Source organism: Pollachius pollachius, assembly GCF_949987615.1.
Source record: "Pollachius pollachius genome assembly, chromosome: 1".
Lineage (NCBI taxonomy): Eukaryota > Metazoa > Chordata > Actinopteri > Gadiformes > Gadidae > Pollachius > Pollachius pollachius.
In genome coordinates this window covers 11,830,232-11,855,046 of record NC_136934.1, presented here as the reverse complement: position 1 = coordinate 11,855,046, position 24,815 = coordinate 11,830,232, and the positions used below count along the sequence as shown (strand labels likewise).

Genomic DNA, 24,815 nt, shown 5'->3' with positions numbered 1-24,815 from the left:
AATTAGCAAGCATCCGTTAAAATAGCAAGTGTTTGATTGCTCAAGATGACTGCATCACACAGTCTCCGCTGAGAGTGTTTTTTTGTGGTTTGTTGTTTTTAAGTGTGGTTCTGATAAAGATGCAGCCTCATGTGACACGAGATGGTTAACAAGGGAGCCATTCAATCACAAAAAAAAACAGTGGTTACCAAAAACGGCTTTCAGTTTATTACACCATAAAAAAAAGTTAGTTTTGGAGGAAGCCAACAAATTCAAGACCATTAAAAGCTAAATAAAATCATGGTAATCTTGACAGTGAAAATACATTGAAACAACAGAGATGGAGACAACAGAGCAGACATGAGCTGTGTGTGGGCTACCAGCCGCTGAAGTTGCCAAAGTTGGTTTTCCCCTTTGACTTCTTAGCCGCAGAGCCGCTGGTGGAAGGGCCGCTGGTGGAAGGGCCACTGTCGTCTGCGGCGGCTGGCCGCTTGCTGCATGAGAACAACAAACAACAATGCACGTTCCTGATACATGGCAAAACTTTAGCTCCTATGTTAAAGAACCGTTCACATCCTTAATACTTACTCCAGGTTGAACTTTTTTTTTTTTAAATACATTGAAATCTAAATGTCATTTATATATTTTATAACACTTTTTTCGAAAGATGATAAAAATAGAAAAAAAATTGTGGTGTGATAGTCATGTGGGGATGGGTGAGTGTGGTTGGGGATCAGTTATGAGCAAGGGACTGGGTTTGTTTTACTGTGATCCATCGAAAAAGAAACACTGCTTGTAATAAAAACCATGGAACAGTGAATCACAGCCGACAGTGACGTCCTCCACTGTGAAGCATGGATCGAGTGTTGAATCACTGCGCTGGCTCTGCTCCCAGATCCCCGGTCTAACCTTTAACAGAGCCTCCATCTTCTGCTCACTCTCCAGCCAGGTCTACCCTACGACGGGTCACTTTGACCCTGGTAGAAAGAGCCCAGCAGCAACAACCATTCCCATGGGTTTCTATGGCGACCTTTGCCATTTCAGTTTCCCCGTTGGCTGGGGTTGTTTGTTCAAATCGTCCCATCCTTCGGTCTCATAAACTATATATATATATATATATATATATATATATATATATATATATATATATATATATATATATTAGAATCCACTCCACCGGCCATAAAAGGAAGAAAAATAAATAAATTGGCCATGGCTACAGAACTCATATTAAAAATAGAAAATAACACCTATCGGGAGTATTATGGGGTGTAATAAAGCAGGGAGGAGTTGATTGTTGCCATGATGATAATACAGGGCAGAAGCTATTCTCACAGGGATCTTCCATTAAAGGTGCAGTGAGCAGGAATCAGTGGCATCTTACGGTGAGGCTGCAGATTCCAACCGGCTGAAGATCCCTCCCCACCTCCCCTCATCCCTCCGTTTTGAAAGACATAGGAAAAGCTACGGTGGCCTGTAAGGTGCCAGCAGGTACTTCCAAAATGTTAATTGGATTATAACCTATGAATACATACTAATGAATATCATATGCCAACGATAATAAATTCAACACACTACACCTTTAAGACTGGCACCTGATGGAGACCTGCGAGACAAACAGTGTTGAAGAGGAAGAGAGACACAGCCGACTTGATATACGTGTTGATTACTCATTGTCTAGCTCCACATTCAATTATAAAAAAAGTATTTAAATCATAAAGGACACCCAATTACGAGACAAAAGACCAAGACTGGCAGCAGACTAGAAGGCAAAACCAACTCAGGGTCGGGTTCGCTCCACCATCAGATCATGACAACAGCGTTATTTTAAGTATCGCCACTAGCGAAGCAATTTGCCTTGGATGGATGCCATGTTACAGGACAATAAAAAAAGAGTTTCCACCAAAAAGTATTATTTTCCCCGGACTAACGATGTCAATGCTCTGACTTCTCTTCAACTTTCCACGGATACGGGATTGATGTTGCAGACAACGCTTTTTTTCCTCACAGCGGGTGGATGAAGAAGTCCTGTCTTAGAACACACCTGAGGGTGACGGTTTCAGATGAACAAAAAATGGCAAAACAATGGCGAAGAAAAAAAAGAAGAGGTCAGAGAAGCCATGTTCAGGTAACCCAATAAGGGACTGTAAACACCTGACGTGGTCTGCCATTTAATGCGGCTGTTGATCACCACTGTCTGCGTGGGACAATTGCTGCTAATGTAAGCCACAGCCCGTAAAAAGGCTGCCTGAACACAATTAGAGCCTGACACTCTTCTTCATAACACTCTGCAAGGCTGTGCGGGCTGCCAAGAAATCATATCTGCTTGATGGATTAAAACTCAGCCAGTTCCAGCAATTCACCCGAATCTGTTGCAGTATCACAACAGAGGGAGCAACATACAGATAGCAGATAGCGGATACAATATCAACCATATTACGGCCCCTGTAAGGAAATCAACGCCGTAATTGTCGTATTAACACGTGGTGCGTCTTCCCCCGCCATGTTTCCCACGAGCCGGTGACATGCATTCATTATAATCCAATTTCCCACATCACTGAAGTGAGACTGGGCAAGTGCTTCGTATCAGCTTTATCTTTGTATATATCAGACACATTCATTTTCAAACCCTTGAAAAGCTTTCGAAATGACGTGCGGAAACCAAAGGAGAAAGTAGAAGGCCACTCTGTGATGACGGCCTTTTATACACGGTGCACTTTAAGACATACACACCAAGGGCAACCTGGGGCTTTCAGAATGATTTCTGGTTAAGGCCGTGTGTGTGTGTGTGTGTGTGTGTGTGTGTGTGTGTGTGTGTGTGTGTGTGTGTGTGTGTGTGTGTGTGTGTGTGTGTGTGTGTGTGTGTGTGTGTGTGTGTGTGTGTGTGTGTGTGTGTGTGTGTGTGTGTGTGTGTGTGTGTGTGTGTGTGGCGCGCAACACTTACGCGGGGGCAGGGTTGATGTACTTCCCGATGCCCTGTTTGAAGGTCTTGGGCGCCTGGTCCTCCTTGGCCTTCCTCTGGGCAGCGCCGGTCTCCTGCCTCTCGTCCTCCTGCTGCTGGATCTCCTGCTGTCGCTCGGCCGCGATCTGACACACACACACACACACACACACATGTTTCCAATAAAAATCACTCTTCCACAACCTCAGCTATATATTGGACAGACAGGTTGTTGGAGGACATTGCCGCCGCCGCCCTCCCCCCACCCAATCACATGCAAACACATGACACCCACCCACACACACACACATCCACACACCTGTGCGTCCGCCTCCTCGTAAGGGTCCACAAACACGCTGGCGGTCAGCAGTTTAATCTCAGACTGTGGATCAGAGAAACAAAACACAAGAGAATGCAGATAAATACACATGTTTAGATATACAGATAGACACATGAATATAAATAGACACACACAAACACACAGATTGGTCAGGTAAGTCTGAAGTGTACCGGCAGAAATGTCCTCTGTCTACCGTGTCTACCTCTCAAACTCATTCATTATTTAAACTCATCTGCCAACCAAATCCACTCGGCATCCGCATCCTGCTGAGAAGCACGCAGCAAGCATTACTCTACAATGGATTCTAAAATAAGACCAATACCTCACTATATGAAGATGTGAGATCTCCATATATATATATTTATACTCTCACTATCACAATGTTCATTTTAGGTAGTGTAGAGATGGTTTCTGTCCTTCTGTCCATAAAGTTGGGATCATGGGGTCACGACTGTACATCTGTAGTGTTTCTGGGCCACGGTCTCTACTGTACATCTGTAGTGTTTCTGGGCCACGGTCTCTACTGTACATCTGTAGTGTTTCTGGATTTGGGGCTACGCATCATTAATGCTAGAGATAAATACACTTGAGTGTACACATCCACACACTTCACCATCACCCACTCCCGCACTCTCACCCATTCCCACAGTCTCCCCTACTTATCCCACATACACACACAAACTGTTTCTCCTGCAATAACCTACTCTCCCACCTGAATCAACGCGCTATTAAATTATAGCGCTCTTGCTCTTGCAACGACTGCAATTATTTTAATGAGTACAAAATACTTTCACTTGTTGAAAACAAAACTCGACATTTCTGGAGGGAAATTAAAGTTATGCAGCATTTAAAGTAGAACCCAAAAACTCTTAAAACTTTCCTACCATGGACACTGCTATCCTACCATAGCAACACCTGTCAGCATCACCAAAATCATCTCTCCCTATAGACGACCCCCTATCCTACCATTGGGCGCTAGGTGATAAAGGCCCACATAGCAGCCTTCTTGGTTTTAAACACTTAAAACCTAGCAGGCTGATTCTGTCAGCCTGCTAGTGTTTGGGGCCAAGATGGCCACGAGGCGAAGAAGGCCCAAAGAGCTTCTATACCTTACCTTAGGCTTGTCGCTTTTTGGGTCGGCCTCCACGTTCTCCATGGCCGTGAGTGCCTCAAACCCTCCCACCACCCTGCACAAACAGACACACAGACAGACAGAGATTAAATCATGTAAGGACTTCCAGACAGCCATTCTAGAAAAGAAGCACGTAACCTCAGAGTGAAAAATTGATCACAATTCCAACCAGTCGAGAGCGTCTGCAGCCGCGTTATTCCAGGGGTACTTTGAGGTCCTCTGATTGGCTGGTTGTTCCTCACTGCGGGCTGAAGATAAAAGGAGGCCGTGCTTTTGAGGGTGTAGCGCCTAAACTCTCTCCCATTGGAATTCAAATCTATGAACTCTGGCGTATTTAAAAAAAGGAGCTCAAGACTAATCTGTGAGGACCTGAGTTTGTTTATTTATTTTATTAATTTAGTTCTTTAGCTGAATGTCTGTTGCTGATGTCTGTTGCTTGTCCCTTAATTGTTCTTTAGTTGGAAGTCTGTAGCTCTTTCTTATTTGTTGTTTTTCTAGATGTCTGCCTCTTATTTGCGCAAAACACAAAACATTATTATGATTATTATTAGAGTATACTTTTACAATTCTGGGTAACTGCTTCTTCTTCAGGCTATTATTTTAGTGGATGTGAAAAGTGTGAGAGTGTGTGTGTGTTTATGTCGATACTTAAAGTGGCCCAAGGGGACCTTTTAATCGCTCAAAGATAACACTCCTTAATTAAAGCAGTTTGGATAATTGAAGGGATGAGGTGGAAACAACAACTCCAACAACACTCCAATAGTGGAGTACAAGCCGCGGCTGAAGGCAAAAGAGTAATGCAGTGAGAAGGAAAACCATTAACACCATCTTTTAGGTTGCACACATCCCCTCTGAACGTTTGTGTGTGTGTGAATGATGTGATGGCAAAATAGGCAATTTCCGAGATGCAAGAGGTGTGACTTTAAAGTTTGTCTGACTTCAGTAGCAGTCAACCCTGCCCTCATTCAAGCTTCTGCATTCCCTTTTGATTAGAAAGGTTTGGACTAACTTGTTTTCCATGCCAGTGGGTTACAGTTAATAAAAATTGCTGTTTAAGGTCACGTGCCTTGTTGACCCAAGTTGGTTCAAAACAAAGCTTCTTGTGGGAACCTTATGAAGGGATACAGATTCTGTTTCAAATTCCTGTTTCCAGCTATCATTTAGAACAAAGATGGAACCAAGATTGCTGCTAGGTGAATGAACACCATGACCTAGACCATAGACTATAGTTTGGGTCTATAGGCTATAGTCTAGCTCTTTGGTTAAGAATAAACTAAACCAAAATGTCTGGAAGGTGAATAGGGCCCATTACCTAACGGAATGACCCATGATAGCTGCTCATTACTTTTAACCGTCACAAAATATAAGCTGTATTTTAAGGTAGGTATCGTTCAAAAGGAAGACAGTGTTGGGTTTGAAGAGGAGAGACGTCAACTGTCCACATTAATAACACACAAGCACAGCGGAACATTCAATTAACGGCGTTGAAATGGCTTTTTAAACACCGCATTAAGGGCACTGCTGCAGTCCTTGATCATTTTCCCACTGCTAAAGTCATCATCTAAAGCATGAGGGGGAGCTTGAGTGAAATAAACATTTATCAGAAGTGTAAGTTTACCACGGGTGTAAAAGGTCATCCCTAATATGCTTTATAGAAGTCATCCACTTTCAAACCTCTAAGCTTAAACACCCACTTGCTCTAGAGGGGCCAGTAGAAAAACAAGACCAAAGTCAAGAGTTTGAAATTAACTTTGTGTCCACAAAACGAAAACACTGGCTCAACGTTGCTACAACAGACGGCAGTGGTTAGGAGTGTCTGTGACACTTCTTTGGTGCATTTGACTGAGGCCTTTAAGTTTAAGGGTTATGTAATCTTGGAACCAGCAGGCCTCCTATGTTTAGCAGAACTTCTGGGGGAGAGGGCCAGGAGCATGGGCCGAAAACCACCAAGTGAAAAGGAACACTTACGCCTTGTTTTTGGTTTCATTTCGGAGATTTAAACCTCGATTTGAGCTTGTCTGCCATCAGACTTTAGATTCTTAATTTGTGTGTATAGCGGCGCTGTAGGTTGTAGTAAGTTGTTTGTAGTGGCGCACACTTCTAAAGGGTGGCAGCAGACGAAGGTCATTCAATTCCATACTTACTAAAATAATGACGCATCAACAATGAGCATTTCGATGCAACTAAAAACATTAATTCACAACTAGAAAATGCATTTCCTGCAGAAAATGCGGTGAGTGCTGTGGTAGGCCTACAAAGTGAGGTTGAAAATATTTTTTAATAAAGCCAAAAAGATTAAGACATAAAGAAACCTTAAATGACTTAAATCAAGTGAAGGGATTTGAACAAAAGTTCAAAAGTCTAAATGGAGTAAACAATGTAAACATGTACACCACTTAAGAAAATGTAAATGGTTGGAGACAAATAAAGTGACAGCTGAATGAAAAGCGCAAAGCATTGCTAAAAATGGAGACATGTAAAATGAATTGAACTGAAGAATCTGAAAGGTCAAATGTATTGCACTGCTGGTGTGTGTGTGTGTGTGTGTGTGTGTGTGTGTGTGTGTGTGTGTGTGTGTGTGTGTGTGTCTTTAAGAGAATAGCGAGCAGGTGCGTGATTAAAAGTAGCCCAATAGAGCGGGAAAAACAGCCCAATCTGGCAACACTGCCTGAACGTCCTCCAAAAGTAGCCCAATCCAGCAGGAAAAAAAGACCAATCTGGCAACACTGCTGAATGTCCTCACGCTCCAGGGTCAACGTAAATCAATGAGACCAACTGAAAACAAATCCGGTATGAAACTAAAACTGTGATTCTGAATAAAGTTTAAATAATATCGAAATTTCGTTTGGATATTATTGAAGATACAAGTGTGTAGAGTTGTTATATTGTTTGAACGAAGGTTAACGGTTTAAAAATGATTGAGTTACGATGTCTTAAGGAGTAAGACGTCTTCAATGAAAACAGCTGAAAACGAAGCCGGTATGAAACTAAAACTGTGATTCTGAAGAAAGTTTAGACGATATCGAAATTCCGTTAAAAAAAAAGATAAGTAGAATATCTTAAAAAGTATAAAATATTTAAAAAATCTGAAAAGAAGCGTGCAATTCCAAGCTATTCTGAACATTTTAAAATTTGAATGGAGTCTAGGTTAAAAATTGAGGAAGGAGATAGGTCCCAAAGTTTGTAGAGAATAATAAAGAGGAAAGAACGAAAGAATAAAACGTATGAAGAACAATAGTTGAGCGCTGCATGCAGCACTCACCTAATTATATGTGCCATTACCAAATTCGATATAAATAAGAATTAAGAATGATAAATAGTCGTCAAGCTCGTTTTAGTTAATGTGTTCTGTCCTTTTACTCAGTTGTATTCACTCTTCAGTAGGTGTTAATGAGAAAAAAATAAATAATGGTAATTTCCATCCTTTTGTGTCAGAGTGGAAGAAGTAGTAGTGTTGGTGGTGGTGGTGGTGGGGGGGACATGGTAGTAGTTGGCGGTGGCTGTTGCAGGCTAACTGTTTCCTGAGCCTTCTGTCCACCATGGCACAGCCTCAGCTGGCAGATGAAAACAATGACACGTCTTGTGCCACTAGCCGTTCAAACAGAGCCGCCATCTGGCCTGTACTACAGTGGAGCCAGGCTGCAGTGGTTACACCACATTATGTAACAATGCAAGTAACGGGGAGGGAGGGAGGGAGGGAGTTTACCTTCCAAATATGGTGTGCTTCCTGTCCAGGTAGGGGCAGGAGCGGAACGTGATGAAGCTGGGATAAGGAAAAATAAAAAAGGCCATATAGTGAGTAATAACCGTACAACATGCACAAACACAGAGCAAGGAATCACACATCAATGCTTTAAATACCTGGCCAGCCATATCGAGCGTGGGGATACAAGCTTTATGTAGGCAGGAGTGTTAGGGGATGTTACGCTCTGTCTGGAGGGGAGCAAGGCTGCCCATAGCTCTCAGTATTAGAAGATAGAAGAGATTGCGGAGATTGACGCTGGTTTTGTCAATGAGCCAATTAATCACCACTCTTCTCTGAACAACAGGGATTCGAGGTCGGAAGCAGGCTTTATAGTCACTGTTAAGTCAGCCCAAACACAGCCTTTTTAGTTACCGTTGTGCAGCAATATTGGTGTGGACGCCCTGTTCACTCACTCTCCATGCAGAGTTTAACATTGTCAGAGATGCGTGACAAATCGCCGTACAAGCCCTGTGCGAAATGTGAGTGTAATTTTTGCTTCACGCTAACTAGCTCTGTTAATTTTACACAGTAAACGAAAAGGTTTAGCCTCGTCTTTGCAACTTTCCTAATTTTTGACCCCATTTAACCAAATCAGTCCTACGCTGAGAATGCAGACGATGACTAATGATTTATCCCAATACGCCCCCCTCCCCTGTGTCACCCCATCATGACTTGCATCTGGACCTCAGCTCCCCAACAGAGATCCTGCGTGATATGATCCTGCGGTGGGCAGACGGGGACTCACAACTGGGACTTGTTGGTGTTGGGGCCGGAGTTGGCCATGCTCAGCACACCCCTGCCAGTGTGTGACAGGTTGGGGCGGAACTCATCCTTGAAGGGCTTCCCCCAAAAGGACTCCCCTCCTACAACAGAGAGAAAGAGAGAAAGGAAGAAAAGAGAATGGTTCAATAAATGACATGATGTCAATCTCCTTTCTTTCTTTTATGCCCAGCTAGTATTTAGACTCAAGAAGGCCGTTGGATGAAACAAGGCCCCAGATGACAGATCCCTTGGCCACCGTGTGGAGGGACCCTCCAGCTGCCAATCAAACGTCACCATTAAGGCTCCTTGCAGTCACACACGGCACGCAGGGGGGCGGTAGGAAGGACAGAAAATATTTTGCTCCCTCCCGAGTTGTGTCCTACTGACCCGTGTTATGCCAGATGGCGTGTGTGCTTGTGTGTGTGTGTCGAACCTCCTCAGCCAATCTACCTTTCAGGGGCTTTAAGCAGCAGTCACAGCCCGCCCCCATAGTGACACCTCTGCATAATTAATCAACTTGTTGACCTTTTGCCGCAGTGGGGGTTGACCTTAAATAAGCGGTTGTGAAGGTAGAGGTGTATGAGAGTGTTTGGCGTAAACAGTGGTAAACAGTCAACAAATCCTAATTTCCTATTGGATAAACTCGTAGCCTTTTTGTTTCAAAGAAAACCTATGAAAATCAATAGTCATTTTCTCGAAAGATGAGGAACAGCATGCAAACATGAACGGAGCATTCCCTCTGATCAGCCTCACTCCGTCTCAATATTTGCAGCAGCAGCTGGAAGACAACGCGCACAGCACAATGTAGCACCAATTATACAAGCAGCATGTTGTAGTCAGACACTTTCCTCCTTCTGTACAACCTTGGGCCAAGTCTCAGACGAAACAGGGTCGGGCCCAACATAAGCAGTGAAGAGGCTGAGAGTGTAAACACCTATTCATCATCAAACAGAGCAAGGCGCTGCCATAAGCCGGAACTTCAGTAAGTGCATTTTAAAAGTTTTAAATAAGTGGCTGCTGTCCTTGGTTTATGCAAGGCACTAGAGGCGAAGATTGGTAATACAATTGACATGATTAACCGTTTTTAGCATATTTGCATATCTGCAGTTAGATTAAGATCCAAATTGGCTAATCTAGGAAATACAGGTTTGAGAAAAAACAACATCCATCCATCCATGCATGCCTAAATAGCCAAATTAATCCACCTTGGGCCAACCGTGAGAAGGGGCTGACCTACCATGAGATCACATCTATGTGCACGCCAAATACTACAAATATTACACTTTGGTGATAGCTCAATTTAACGGTACATAATCATTGACCTTTCCCTGTCAAGGCAATACAAACAACTGTCTGGGGGGAGAGTGTCCCGAACATCCCCCCTGTGGTTGTGTGTGGGTCGCTATGTTTGTGGGTCGCTATGTGTGTGTGTGTCGCTTTGTGTATGTGCGTGTCACTGTGCGTGGGTGCGCGTGTCGCTGTGTGCGCGTGTCTCTGTGTGAACAAACACACAATTCAGTCTAGCCGATTGAGACAAGTCTGCCCACGAGGTCAGGAATTTGGAATGGAAGTTGCTGTACGCTTCCATGTGTCTCACACACACACACACACACACACACACACACACACACACACACACACACACACACACACGTTAGCCAGGGTGAGCCTGATGCAACTGACATCAGGGCAGAAAAGTGACCTCATCGTTAATAGCGGGTGGGAGATTGTGCGCTCCAAATTGAGCAGATGCTGGTGCAAAACTATTGCAATAAATGTTTTTTTAAACATTAATGGGATGGAATAGAATATTTTTGGCCCACCGACATCGTTCTCCTCGGGCCTGGTTCCAGACCCAGAGAGCAGCCACACCTTTTCCCTCTGCATAACAGGTTTTAGTCAAAATGTTGTTGCTTTGCGGACCACTCAACCCTCTTACTTCAGCACTGTCTCTTTCCTTGTGTGTGTGTGTGTGTGTGTGTGTGTGTGTGTGTGTGTGTGTGTGTGTGTGTGTGTGTGTGTGTGTGTGTGTGTGTGTGTGTGTGTGTGTGTGTGTGTGTGTGTGTGTGTGTGTGTGTGCGCGCGCGCGCGCGCGTTGCATCTCTGTCTGGCGCTTTTCTGCTCCCTAGTGCCTTCAGAGCTTATATTTAGCAACACGCTCGTACCTAGGGTTGCCGGGCAATTGACACAAAGAAACCCGAAAGAGGTCAATAAATAATTGAATGTTACGGTGCTATGAGGGGAGGGGGCAGGGGGGCTGCTGGACTGTTCTTACCTGTACCGGTTCCTGTGGGATCCCCTCCTTGAATCTGGGAAAAAAAGAAAGAAAAAAGAAAATAGGAAACTTGGTTACGATTCTGCCTGCATTCAAACAAAGCCTTATTCTGTGAGGTTTGGGAATCATGGAGCCTTTATCTGTAGCAATAGACAATGCAAAATACACTGAGGTGAACAAAACAGTTGGTGTGAATAATGAGACTTTAAATGTCTCTTTAACACAGCGCCGGGTGGCTGGTTCCCTATTCTAACGTCACATCAGACAGGCGACTGAGAATCTACTCCGGACTCTTGCCCGTTTACTTTGTCAATCAAATAATGCAGGTGAAAACATTCATCAGCTCAACTGCATTGCATTTTGTCCATCTCATATCTGTAAAAAGCCCATCTCTCTTATTTTTTAGTGCACATAAACTCTGCCAATAGATTTGATTGCAATATAATCAAATTCAGGAAAGAAAATAGGATGGAATGAATGCTAAATGAATTGGATTCCACATCTTCAGCATTCACATGCCCACAGATGGAGCAGATTTTGTTTTTTGTTTTTGCAGAAGGCAGCCTGTGCCCGTAAACACGGGCACCGCCTGCCAATCTGAGAGGTTAGTGGGCTGCAGGGCTTCCAGGTTATCACAGTAACAATGTTTGGTTCCTAGAAGTCAACCTGGAGCCGTCAGAGTCCTCGTGAGGTTCTGATCAACTGCTCTTATGGCCGCGCAGCACCCACCCCTCGTCTCTTCTCATAAAGTAACAGATCTTTACTACGCACCGTGCTGAGACAACGTCTTCATAGTGGCCTGCTTTTGTATGTTGGGAGGCACAAGAACTGCGGCGACGGCCGTAAAGAGAGCTTTTTACAGCTTGCCACAATCAATGAAAACCGGGCAAACTGAGAAATAAACAATGCCCTTCTTAAGACTCAAATGAAGGGGTAACGGTCCAAAGGAACATACAGTACCGGAGAAAACGGGACTCCTCTGTTAAACGAAGATTGCTCAACTGTAATGCGTGTCCCTGGGTTACCCTGAACTTAACCATCTCAAGTTAAATGCCCAAACCGAAGCACTTTAGAGTCACACCTCTAGGATGCTATCCGGGGCAGGACTTGGCCACCTAGTGAAAACCACGGCCCTTTAAGTGATGGTTAACATGGTTGATGGAGGCCCGCCAGTTAAAATACAGAAATGTTATTGTTGTGTAAGTGAGGTTAAGGCCTAGATTTGAGATTGTGCAGGAACCATACATTTGTCGGCCGTACTGAAATGTGTGAAAGACCCTGTGACTTGTATGGGAATGACATCTAGTCCAGGAAAGCCAATGAGCGACCCAAGCAGCCAAGGATAATCTGATGTCTTTACCATGAAGTTCCTGATAGATCTGTGGAAAACGGTCCCGTCGTAGTAGCCTTTTTTACACAGACGTGTGAAGTTCTCACCAGCTTTTGGAACCTACGAGAAAGAAGAGACATTGACCATTAAAACACCTAATAAAATAATAGTTGGCGAACATGGGGACAATGACAGAGTTTAAAAAAACGCATGTAGTATAACTGATTAAACTCTGTACATTTAATTCATTCAAGTAATTTATTGCGTCAACAGGACCCAAAGTAGAACCAAAGGGGTTTCTTCACCGAAATGATGAGCCTGCAAGTCGCTCACATTAAAAATATAACCTGGTCCAAGTACAAACATTGACCCAATAACCACAGCTGAACACTTCACCGACACCAACGTCGACGGGAGTGACAGCGGGCAAAGACCAGAGCATCATAAAGCTTTCGCTTCACCACTACATTAAGCGGCACTGCAATACAGCAGTGATTCAGAGTGCATGTGACAGGTCAAACAACACTCATTCATTTATAAAGAGCCGGCCAGAAATAGCGCAGCGATCTTGAGTGAAGCCTGCTGGGGCAACCTCCGACGCAGACGGGGCTACGGTTAGTCTGGGCGCCGAAGCTTCTGCTCTTGTTATTCTGATTTAACAGCCAATAGAAACACAGCACCCAGCACTTAGTTACAGGGGTAAACATTCAGTGCTAGATTATGCACGTCTTTCCAGGGTGCAAAACCCCCTTGGAATGCATAAAACCAAAAAGAGATGCACGTCATGCATTGAAATACATATTTTTACAGATGGTCCATACGTGATATTTAGAGTCTCTGTAAAAAAGACAATTTTAAATGTTTTATTATGAGGTTTCCTGGAGGAGTGATGTAACATTTGGTGGCAGAATGGCAGTTGGGATTAGCACTATGAATAACTACAGTAAGGATAAACTGACAATTTTGAGAGTCAGGTCCCTTAGTTAAGATTTGAAGAATTTCCAATAGTACCAAAACCAAAGAACCAAATGCATACCGAATCGATCTAATCTAATGCAATCGGTTACAGGCTGAATATAAAATGTTTATATTGACAATGTCTGTGAGAACGTTGACACACGTTATATGTATTAAGGCTAAAACACTCTAGGGGCCCTATTTTAACGGTCTGAAACGCAAGTGAGAAGCGCCAAGCGCAAGTAGCTTTGTGGGCGGTTCTATAGCGATGTCGCTATTTTACCGGCGCAAAAATGACTTGTGCCCGGCGCAAATCTAAAAAGGTTTGGTCTAAAGTAGTGGTTTGGGTGTAACGTGGAATAAACCAATGAGAGTGCCAGCTCCCATCCCCTTTAAGAGCCATGGGCGCATTTGAATCTGATGAGTGATATTTTGACAGCGCGTCTGCAGTCTCCGATGAGACAGATGCACATGCATTTCAAACTTCAAATGGCTCAGTTCATGACCAAATAATATGGCCTAATTCACACATGGAATAAGGTTTTCTTCCACAACTTCAGAAATATTGAGTCCTCAAATAAATTTCGCTAAAGAAAACTTAACACACATATGATATGCGCTAACTGTGGTTCTATTTAATGATATACGCAATACATTATAAACATTGTTTATCAGTATTGGATGCATTATCTTTATCGACTTGTGTTCCTAAAATGCATGTGTCCCCCCGTTAATATACATTGCCATGGACTGTATTATGCGTTACGTGTTTAGTTTGCGTGTGTTTAAACAGATGGACGCATACACGCGCGCCCACATTCATTAATTATTTTACAGATACACACACGCGCGCCCGCATTCATTCATTCTTTTTAACACTCACTCGCGATAAAACAATGTTTTCTCACGATCAAATACTCATCAATCCTAAAAGTTATGGGCATGTACACGATGTCTGTGTCAAGAAAATATGTGTTTGATGTACAGTGTTTGCAGATGCATTGATTTAAAAGTACAACTTATTACCACTGTATCAGCTGTTCTTTCCCAAATAATTTACCAAGAATGTGTGTCTAGGTAGATGAGAGAAGCAAAGTGTATGTGCGAGGTGCACAAGCAACATTTTGCATGCGCCCTTAAAATAGCATCTGAACAAAGCGCCACTGACTTTAAACCAGGTATTTCCTGGTTTGTGGCGCAAGTGATTTCTGAAACTGCAAAATAGCACCAGGGAACGTTTGTGCCAGAACACGCCTCCTCCTTTCGCCGAACCGCCCCTTGGGGCGCAAGATCATTCCCTAATTTACCGACGCGTGGCGTAGGAGGGAAAAGAACGCTCTGCGCCAGTTGCAAACTAGCAAAGACACATGCGCCAGTGAGAAAGTCAATTGCGCCGGATGCAAGATAGGGCAGTAGGTCATGCTCATCATGGTTGTCAAAGCAGTCATTTTAGATCCGAAATGCTTCACCCCACACTCCGTTGTTTTTATTTTTCATGATCAGTTTGGTTATCTGTCACGTCTATTACAGCCAACAATTCAAATTACTTAACTTAATTAAGATCATCTTATTCGCGTGTATGACAAACACACTGATTTTTCATGTGTTCTACAAGTTGTGGATTTCATGTTGATCCATACGTGGCTTACGGTGTATTATTGGTCTCCTTAGTTCCCCTGTCTATGCAGCAGACGGCAGAACAGGAGGGGAGCCTGTTGTTCTCACCTTGTCACAGTACAGCTCCAGATTGATGTCCCCTTTGTTGGTGTGGAGGCGAACGTAGCCCTTCTTCTTCACGTACTTGTAGCGCACGGTGTCGTCTGCGATGGCGTCTGCACGGGGGACAAAGGTTGGGTGGATTATGCTTGAGTGCACGGTAAGGAGCGTGACGATGGTCGGGGGGGATCGGGCTGCCCACCTGCTTCGTGTACGGTGGCAGGTGCCATGGCTGTGGAGGTGAAGGAGGCCGACACTCTGCCTGTGGAGTAGTGAGCCTGGAGAAACACGGGCAGCAGAAACACCACTCTGTTAATAAAGCCATCTTGTTTTTCCCTGATGTCGATTTTATTGCGTCATTGTTTTTAATGCACCTTCAAGGCACTTGATAATGAAATATGCTACACAAACATTGTATTCTTCAAGTGTTCTTAGGCAAGTCATTTTTGCATCTTCCACTCTTCTCATGTATATAGACATTTTTAAACTTTCTGACTCCATTTGTATACATTTGTTTTCTACTTCTGTCTTGTGCGTGCGGTTGTGGCACCTACATCTACTGTTTGGGATAGGTAAAGGACGATTTTATCCTACACCCCTTTTCACGTGTAAGGAGTCTGTGTTCAGAATTAATACACATCAATTAGGCTAGTATTTGCAGTGCACACGAGCAGGGATGGGTTTAGCCCCTCGCCTAAGGATCAGGCAGATACTGGACTAAATTAAGTCAGTTTAGTTCCAAGGAGCAAATATCATTCTAATTAATAGAATGTGCATTTCTGATACTAGACGCAGAAGCTGTCTTTGAATCAAAATCTGTTTTCTCACTGAAAAAAAAATTATTAAAAGATTTAACAGTAAAATAAAAAAGGTTTTAAAGCGTCTTGTGAATTGAACTGAGCAAAGCTGCAGGAGTTTATTACATTATATTATGTTTGTTTTTTCAGCAGCAAAAGGTACTGGCCCTTTCCATGTCTAATGCAATTGCTTAATGACGTATGACTCTTTTTCCCTGCCAAATATTCCAACGCTTCCTCACTGACTGGTGGCAGGTAATCATACCGGACTCTGCTTGCCACTATTGCCTGTAGCCGGTCTATACTGTGGTCAAGTTCAGTTCAGCTTTGTACTCTTTACATAAATGCTTCCAACCACCAAGAGGATGAGTGCTGCTCACTGTTGCCCTCTCTGAACCCAGGGAAGTGTCAACTCGACAGACATTCCTCTAGGCTCCTCAGATCGACCCAGCGTTAAGCACTTAACTGGTTCTAACACGCGGAACAACAAGCATAAACAAGGAGAAGATGATGGTGAGTCAACAGAGCTCTCCGTGCAGAATAATCATTCTGACAAGTTCAATGGAACACAGGGAAGGCTCTGAAGGAGAATGCAGACTCCTAAAAAGGCAGTCTTGGAGGGAGGAATCCCATGCCTGTTTTCAATTGCATATGATGTCTTTGTTTTTATATCAACCAGTCCCCATGCCCAGCTAGCATTACCCCAAGCGGTACCACTGCTCTCTGATCGCGTGTAAGATTATGCAACTGATAACAAAACTGTGATATTTTTGTATGTACGGGGAGTGGGGGTGGGAGAGAACCATAGCCCCTCATTCTCCCCCACAACAGCCCCGTCTGAACATTTGTTCTGCTCTAGTTCGTGTGAAGGAGCAGTTTACCTTGTTTGCTCCGTCTGACCTACATTTCTCACTCTCTAAGAGGCTGTCAGACCGCCACCTCACCCTGAACTCCAGCGACGTCAACCCAGCGCCAGATCAAGTACAGGGAAGCTACTTTGCACGACCTCAAAGTGTCCAAACAAGTCAAGTGTCGAGAAGGACACATGAGTAGCAGAAATAAAAACTTTGGGAATAAAAAAAAACACACATATACAAGTCCCAGACATCATCATCTTAATTTCTTGCACTTACTCATTTCTGCATCCAATTTTGATCCAGTCCCAGAGCATAAAATCAGAACCAGTACACGTTGTTAGAGTGCAGAATTTAGGGTTTTTACAGAGCTCATTAATAAAAGGTCACAGCATCGTTTGCCATTCATGCTTTGTTAATGTGTTGTTGTGCCTACTAGATAATCTGACTAGCCTTACCAGTACTACTAGTTGTGAACCACAAGTATTGACAGTCTAACTTGCAACGTTTGCTTGCCGTTTCTTCTGTTCAGAGTAGCGTTTTGTTGGTACAATGCATCGTAACGGGCATTATATTATTTTATGTAGACTGCTGTTTCCCATGTTTTATGAATGTCCCACACTGAGGAAGAAATGTTTGAACAGTATTTGTGGTGTATAGAGCGCCACCTTCTGTCCAGCTACAATAAAATGCTTTCCATAGAAATACAGGATGTTACATACAAATAAGCATTGACATAATAGCTCACTTGTTGGGTAACTAGCTCCTAGATCCTTGAATAAATTATTCAGAACAATTAGGATTTGCTTATCTGTCTTTAGAAAGATAAAGCTAATTTTTTAAAGACAGTAAGCCCACTTCACAAGTTCATCCAACCAACACATTTCTTAAACTTATTTATCCATTCTTTAAAAGGGCTTTTTGAGCCTCATGGAGAGGGCAGTCAAGAGAGAACAGAAAATAGGTTAGAGAAGAGTCAGACTGACACGTAGCACAGTACCAAGGAATCGAACTTGGGTAACTATTGCCTACACAGTTAGCGCAATAGCATTTGTTTAAACCTAAAAAACCCATGTTTAGGTTTAGAAAAGAGTTGGCTGGCTACATTCCGAAAACCCATCATATCCTCCGGCGCTTTGCTCGACGCTCGTCATGCGTTGACCGCCTAACCCCCACCGGTCCACTGCTTCACACAGAGGTCACAGACTGGGATGAAACAGGGTGTCTTACAGCGTTGAGCTTGTCTGTCTTCTTGACGGTGGCCTCCTTCATGGTGGCGGCCAGCAGCGTGTCCCCCTTGTAGTCCCTGTAGAGCTCAGCCAGAGTCTCCCGGGTCTCCAGGTTGGTGCTGTTCAGGTGGTACCCTGGGTCCAGCTTGGCCTTCTCCTCATCTAGACAGAACCGGGACGAGGAGGACTTTTAACATATTTGTAGCTAACTTCAGTTAGAGATAGATAGACTTGGGTTAGGGTACTTTTGGTTACGAATTCTAATCTATAAATCAAGATCTATTACAGTGCACTCTGCCCACTAGGTGGTGCCGCAGTACAAATTTTTGGTAGATACTTTATATTGCATGCTTTGATTTGGTGATGAGCCTAACTTGAGAACAAGCAAATGAGTTAAAGCGTTTGCTTGATCATTTATTAAATGTGAATACCAATTTTCCAATTATTATTATTATTTTTTAACAAATGCAAACACATAGACACATACCCAGGTCGATGTCAACCTTTAAGGACAAGAGTCATTGACGCATTGAAATATGCAGTCTGTATTCAAGGGACTATGATAAATAGCTCAGCCAATGCAGTTGAGGCAGGTGCAGAGTTCTTTGTCATAGTACCTTGAACACGGACACATCTCAACACACACCAATAGATAATCCACTAATGTTATGTGTGTCAAAAGAGACGGAGGGTTGGCATGGCAACTGGAGGGCACCTACCCGGATCCAACACCTTGAGGTTATTCTTCACATGGAAGAAGTCGGACACGTTGAATTTATCCAAATGGGTGGGATCCTATGGGAGACACACGCATTCATCTACAGTCAGATAAGCAGGCCCTTCTGCAGGTCAGCAATATCAATGGTGGACATAGTCAACAGTAAAGCAGGATATGATCCACAACACACCTGTAACGTGATCAGGTCTTTTCTGGTGAAGGGCTCATCAGTGAGGAGATCTCTGTAGCTCTTGGTCTTGATGTTGAGCTGTTCCACCGCCTAAAGGGCAAACACACATCCCCAATAACGTTCAGAGATATGTTTAAACAATACAGGTTTGTCAATGGTTCAGTCAGCAAAACATCAACAGTTTGTTCCAGGATTGAAATGGGATGTCACTGAAGTGGGTTAATGTTGAAGTCAACCTCAACTCTCGGAATTCAGTGTTAAAGGGCTGCCAGATCTCATGGTTTTGTTACAAATGTCTTTAATACAATTCTCCACATCTTTCTGGGGATTATTCAGATGGCTTGCTAAGCAGTGGACCAGTCACAGAAATTAAAAATAGATTCTGTGATATGACCCAAGCAGTTCCGAAAAATAGGTGTCCTTGAGTCTTTGATATTACACTGATAAGTAAAGCCAGGGAGACAGAGTTTAGCCTTTTTCCATTGGCTCTTTTCCTGCATAGTTTCTTTTAACATCCTGAATTTGTTATTCCACCATGGCAGAGCAGATGGTTTCAGCTTTTTATAGCTGAAACGGGAGCTATAGAATGTAAACCAGTAGTTCAAAAGCTGTTAAAAACCCTGACGAGCTCCTCTACTGGCCATGTTGTCCACAGGTATTAAAAATATGTTTGAGGCAGTAAAAAGCTGATGTATTTAGGGAGCAGGTGTGAACCAGGATGGTGGGTTTTAGAGAGAGGAGTGGCACCTGGCAAAGCCCTGAGTTGGGATCAGAAAACATAAAATGGCCAAATGATTCTTTAAGATGAAATTAAGGCTCTCAAAAAAAAGGTGGATAATTAGGAAAGAGCGACTGGAGAACAACCAAGATCATTTCTGTGTAATACTGCAAGGCCACCCCCTGAGCCTGTCATTCTTGGCTGATGGAGAAATAAATGTTCTGGGGGGGGGGGGGGGATGACTCAATGACAGGGGCACATTCATCAGGATTAATCCAAGACTCTTTGATGATAAAAATATATATATTGTGGGTCATGATCAAATCCTGGCAGATAAAAGACTCATTGGCAAATGATATTGCATTGAGCAAACAGAAATGAGCCAATTCAAGAGCAGGGACTGAAGAAGTCGTTTTAACTGAAGAGATTCCTACGGTAGAGAAGGTGAGTAGATTCGGGTCTCGCACCCTGTCTTTCAGTGATCCTAACAGGAACAAATTAATGAGTGAGAGAAGCCAAACCAGCACAAGCAGGACCTGCATTGTCTGGGGCAGGTCTTTGAGATCCAGAGCCAGGATGGTGAGCAGGGAGTTATTGGGGAAATTATCAATTAATGCCAAAAGCAATACAATTAAATATAAATGTTCCTGTTCCTTTCCTGTTAGTATGCAGCCCACTGTAAGTAAACAGGCCCCACTTGGTGCAGAAGGAATCAAAATGACTCAAAAACCCAGTCATGCTGCTGAAGGAGATCCTTCATGAGCTGCTCAACGGATTGCGAGTCACGTTTTGGCTCAGCAACCTACGCTGACGGGGCCATGAGTGGAGTTGTTGTGCACCGTAGAGTGAGTACAAGTCGTAGTGCTCTGTGTGGGGTGGAATGAATCAGGAGGGAAGAATGGCCAGGAGCTTCCAGTGGAAACGAGTAGCTCATGTAGCCCGGGAGTATTGAGTCGTTGGTCTGTATTTTCAGCACAAAGTATATTCACTCACCTCATTGGAGAACACATTGCCGGTGACTTTGTTGGTAACAATGTGAGAGTTGTTGGTGAAGATATTGAACAGGACTGGACAATGGTACTTCCCTGAATCAGAAGGGAAGAGAAATGTTAAGATATACGTTTTATATATTTATTGTTAAATGTTGTCAGCTGTACAAAGTGATAGCACTAGAACTGACACACATACACACACACACACACACACACACACACACACACACACACACAATGTCTGGATCGATCAAGGTCAGCTTCAGTCTCAGGTGTGGCTCGTCAACAACCCTGCTTCTGTATTTGCTTCCATGTTTCGTTGCATGATAACTCTGTTAAAGTCTCCTGCTAACCAACAGCTAAGTCCTCAATCAGACACGTTTTCTTAGGGAAAACTGTTTTTTCTTTCAGCAGGGCGGTTTTGGTGTGAAGATGACGTTTGAGATGTGATGGTTTCATGGAATCCTTTCTAAGAGAATCTTCAAATACCACCTGTGCTCAGTTCAATGTCACAGTTTTTTACAGTTCTGCTCAAAATTCTGCTCCTGTCCGCACTTCTTTCAAATAGTTCCCGTTTTGATAATAATAATATTTTTTGCAGTCAGTTTAGCCTGTAATCTTTAACGTTAGCGAGCGCTACAACCCAACTATGAAACAGTTCGATATTGAAACAAAATATTACAGGAATGGCACATCTTATTTTAAGTTACTCATGGTTAATGTATTTCCGTTCAGACTATTATTATGTGTAAAATAAATCCTCTGCGTACCACCAAATAGTGCAATGCGTACCAGCATTGGTACGCATACCAGCAGTGGTACGCGTACCAAGATACCACTGTTTGAGAACCAATTATCTAACATATATAAAACAGTATGGTGGATTGAGTGAGACAAATGCATGAATGAACACTTACCATCAGTGTTCTTGGCGAAGGTTAGTTTGATGAGGGACTTTACTTCCAGCTTCTGTAGAAAAAAATAAAAAAAAGTTGTTGACATTTTAGTGAAACAAACTTTCTTTGTCTTTTAGCAAGAAATAATAGTGATAAATTTAAATAAGGACAATAAGGCATTTACAGACAGTTAAATCATGTCCCCGTGTGCTTGCTTACCTCTCCTGAGATGGGGTTGGTGCCATACCTCTTAATCCAAGGGATAATGCTCCTAAAACACAGGGTATGAATGAGTTGCATGCCCTTCTTGTCTCCTTATCCCAAACTAAAATGAGTCCTTTGAACTACAGCAATGGATCAATGTCCAATGTTTTATGTATTAGGTTATTTTATCTGAAATTGTCCCATGCCATCTTCCCTTTCCTGATATTGCCTTATCATTCCAAATCTACACCAAAACGAATATAGCATGTTAAGTTAATATCGTATTATTGTTAAAATCATATTATGTAATCCACTTTCAGGCTCACAAGTAAGAGGCGAAGGAATACTTACAGTAGGTCAAAGACCACTCCTTCCTCGGTACAAACTGGATACTCAAATGGTTGGAGGGACAAGCTTAAGGATTTAGGACACAGTGTTCAAGAGTGTCCACAATGGACAAGGTTTTTTCTATTTGAGATTAATAAACAACCCATGATATAAAGACTCTAAAATGTATGACTGGGTCAGTGTGCATAAGGTGCATACATATGTAGACCTCAATTAGTATACAAGATGAAACGTACATACATCTTATAATTATGTGTGTGAGACTTGAAGATTTAGGTGTACTTGAAATGCATAAGTCAATGGGAACCGTACAATACCATACCTGCAGTGGTCGAATGGAAGTCGTCTAAAATTCGCCTGGGGAATTTCTATGATGAAAAGAAAAAATTATAATTTCTCTACTTGATGCCTTATTCTCTATATCAAACAGATATTATTATTATTATAAGAATACTTCTCAGAAATATTAATTGGCATGTCATGTTTGAATAATAAAAATGAATACGAGAATAAAACATACCTGCGCGCTTTCCTCCATAGAAATTTGTGTACTCCGAAGAGGTTATATACCTAGAACACCAATCATACAGAAATTATCAAGAAGACCAAAATGATTGACATGGTTAGCACGTTTGTTCCTTTTTTATTATCATCGATAGTGACTCATTTTAATTGTTAAATAATAAAAGCTCTATAAGTAGTTCAGGAGTATTTCCAAAACCCATTAGGCAGCCATTCATGAAGCAGTAGCCTCGAGTGTATAGCTTAGGAGGAGAGACCAGATTATGAAAGGTCAAAAGTAGGTAGATGCTGAGGCACCAAATAAAGACCTAACATCAGGTATTTGTTTTGTATGCTTCTCGGAAACAAATAAACCGGTTACTGATCCGGTTACTGAAAGTGAAAAATATGGTCAGAGTTCTGTGCGCTTTTAAAGATGCATACTGGTTAAAATGGTACGATTTGTACAAGCAATAGCTTTAAGCCTTCATTCAATATGTCCAATGCTCTGAACCTTGATTATCTTATATGACCATCTTGGCACAACACAGTCAAGCTTCAATATTTCAACCCCTACTTTTACAGCCCATCGTTTGTAAAATAACTTTTGTCACGCCTGGGAAAAGAAAGAGTCAAACCAATGTGCTCCATTGCTTTAGTTTGCCACTTCAGGAACCCGTCATTACGACCTATTGGTCGCAATTCTCTCTATGGAGTGCCCTATTAAACCCAACGGCATGCAGATATAAAGAAGAAGACCCCAGCTGTCTGTAGGGGTGCAATATTGGTGAGGATATCACCATCAAATACACTCATAATAATTGTAGGGCACTCCTCTAGGAAATGCGACTTGAGGTGCCAACGTCCTCGTTTGTCGCTTGCGGCTAACTTTAGGCTAGTGTTATGCTCTAGCCTAAAGAAAAATGTGCCTAAATCAAGTCAAACTCGTATAATTCATTAACTAAATGGGGAATAGACCCAAAATAGCCACCAGATGTGTATCCCATACACCTGCTCAAAGGTTGGGGGACTTAAGACTTCATATTGAAACATAAGGTGTTGTCTGTTAGCATATGAGAGATCTGACAAAAACACGTTTAAAAACACTATTATTACGGTTCCTTCATTCCTAACTTACATTTTATCTTTCTGATGTTGGCGTTTCCCCATTTTGACACTCTGTAGTTAGACCACAAATATGTCCTTTTTGTTATAAACTTTCGATAACGACTATGAACTGTCGGCAGTGTTTATATTCTGGTACGCGATACGATGACTTCTTCGTGTTTTTTTCAACACTAGGAGGACTCCTTCTTCTTCTTCCTTTAATTTCCGGCAGCCTGTATGCCTTTGCGGCACATTGCTGCCTCCCACAGGACAAAAATAATAATAAAAAATAAATAAATCAATACATTTAAAAAAAGAAATATTCCAAACCGCAATCAGTCCATTTTTATCTCCATAGGAATAGTCGAGTGGCCGCCATACACTCCAGAACAGCTTTTACAGTCCCAGGCTGGTTCTCGATGGGACCCAGAAGGCTCCTCAGTCTAACAGGTGTTGTGCCCACCGCTGCATACAGCCGTTCCCTCTCTAGAAAGAGTCCATCACACTCCATCGCGACATGTTCCACTGTTGGCTTTTTGCCACACTCCCCACACAGTCCATCCTCATGTTTCCCAATTTTGTGTAAGTCCCATGCAAGTCCACAATGCCCCAACCTCAGTCTGGTCATCATGACTGTATGCCTCCTTTCCTTTCCCAAAAAAACACTGGTACTAGGAGGACTGCTGCCACCTATAGGGTTAAATAGTCACACTCCAAATGTATTGATATCTTAACAATGAACAGTGGAAAGGCCATTACACAAGGGTGAGAGTAAGTCGTAACTCACAGCATACTGGGAAGTGCAGTGCCTGCCAAGTTAGATTAGACACCTAGTATTATTTTAGCTTTACCTAAAATAATACTAGGTTTTAAGAATGGTTACAAGAAGAAAGGTCTCTGGAACTACATACTAGCAACTACATGCAATACAATAAATAATGCATGTTCTTATCACTGCCAAATAAACTGTCTGGCTCTTATCTTTCCATGATTAATCTTACATCTTTAGCGGCAAATCATCAGAATGCAACAATTGACTCTTCATCATGATTGCAATAAAGACATTTTGGAATGTCACACTCAT

At 42.7% G+C, this 24,815-nt stretch overlaps 1 protein-coding gene across 1 annotated transcript; it reads right to left on the bottom strand.

Moving 5' to 3' along the window:
• Positions 1 to 199: 199 nt before the first annotated feature.
• On the bottom strand, positions 200 to 23,908 carry ppil2 (peptidylprolyl isomerase (cyclophilin)-like 2). Its single transcript, XM_079740777.1, has 20 exons — positions 23,763 to 23,908; positions 22,644 to 22,693; positions 22,446 to 22,491; positions 22,127 to 22,189; positions 21,791 to 21,842; positions 21,593 to 21,644; positions 20,677 to 20,768; positions 18,966 to 19,055; positions 18,777 to 18,852; positions 18,059 to 18,219; positions 15,380 to 15,455; positions 15,187 to 15,293; positions 12,535 to 12,624; positions 11,175 to 11,208; positions 8,883 to 9,000; positions 8,099 to 8,155; positions 4,375 to 4,447; positions 3,240 to 3,302; positions 2,924 to 3,066; positions 200 to 473 (listed from the first exon to the last, which is right to left on the bottom strand). Exons 1-20 carry the CDS (start codon positions 23,792 to 23,794, stop codon positions 356 to 358), a joined length of 1,593 nt encoding a protein of 530 aa, XP_079596903.1. The 5' UTR covers positions 23,795 to 23,908; the 3' UTR covers positions 200 to 355.
• Positions 23,909 to 24,815: the final 907 nt, after the last annotated feature.

Coding starts and splice junctions, on each gene's coding strand:
- ppil2 (XM_079740777.1), bottom strand. CDS start 23,794: ATGGGGAAACGCCAACATCAGAAAGATAAAAT. Junction 15,294..15,379: donor TGCCACCGTACACGAAGCAG/GTGGGCAGCCCG, acceptor TCCCCCGTGCAG/ACGCCATCGCAGACGACACC. Junction 9,001..11,174: donor TCCCACAGGAACCGGTACAG/GTAAGAACAGTC, acceptor TCTCTGTTGTAG/GAGGGGAGTCCTTTTGGGGG.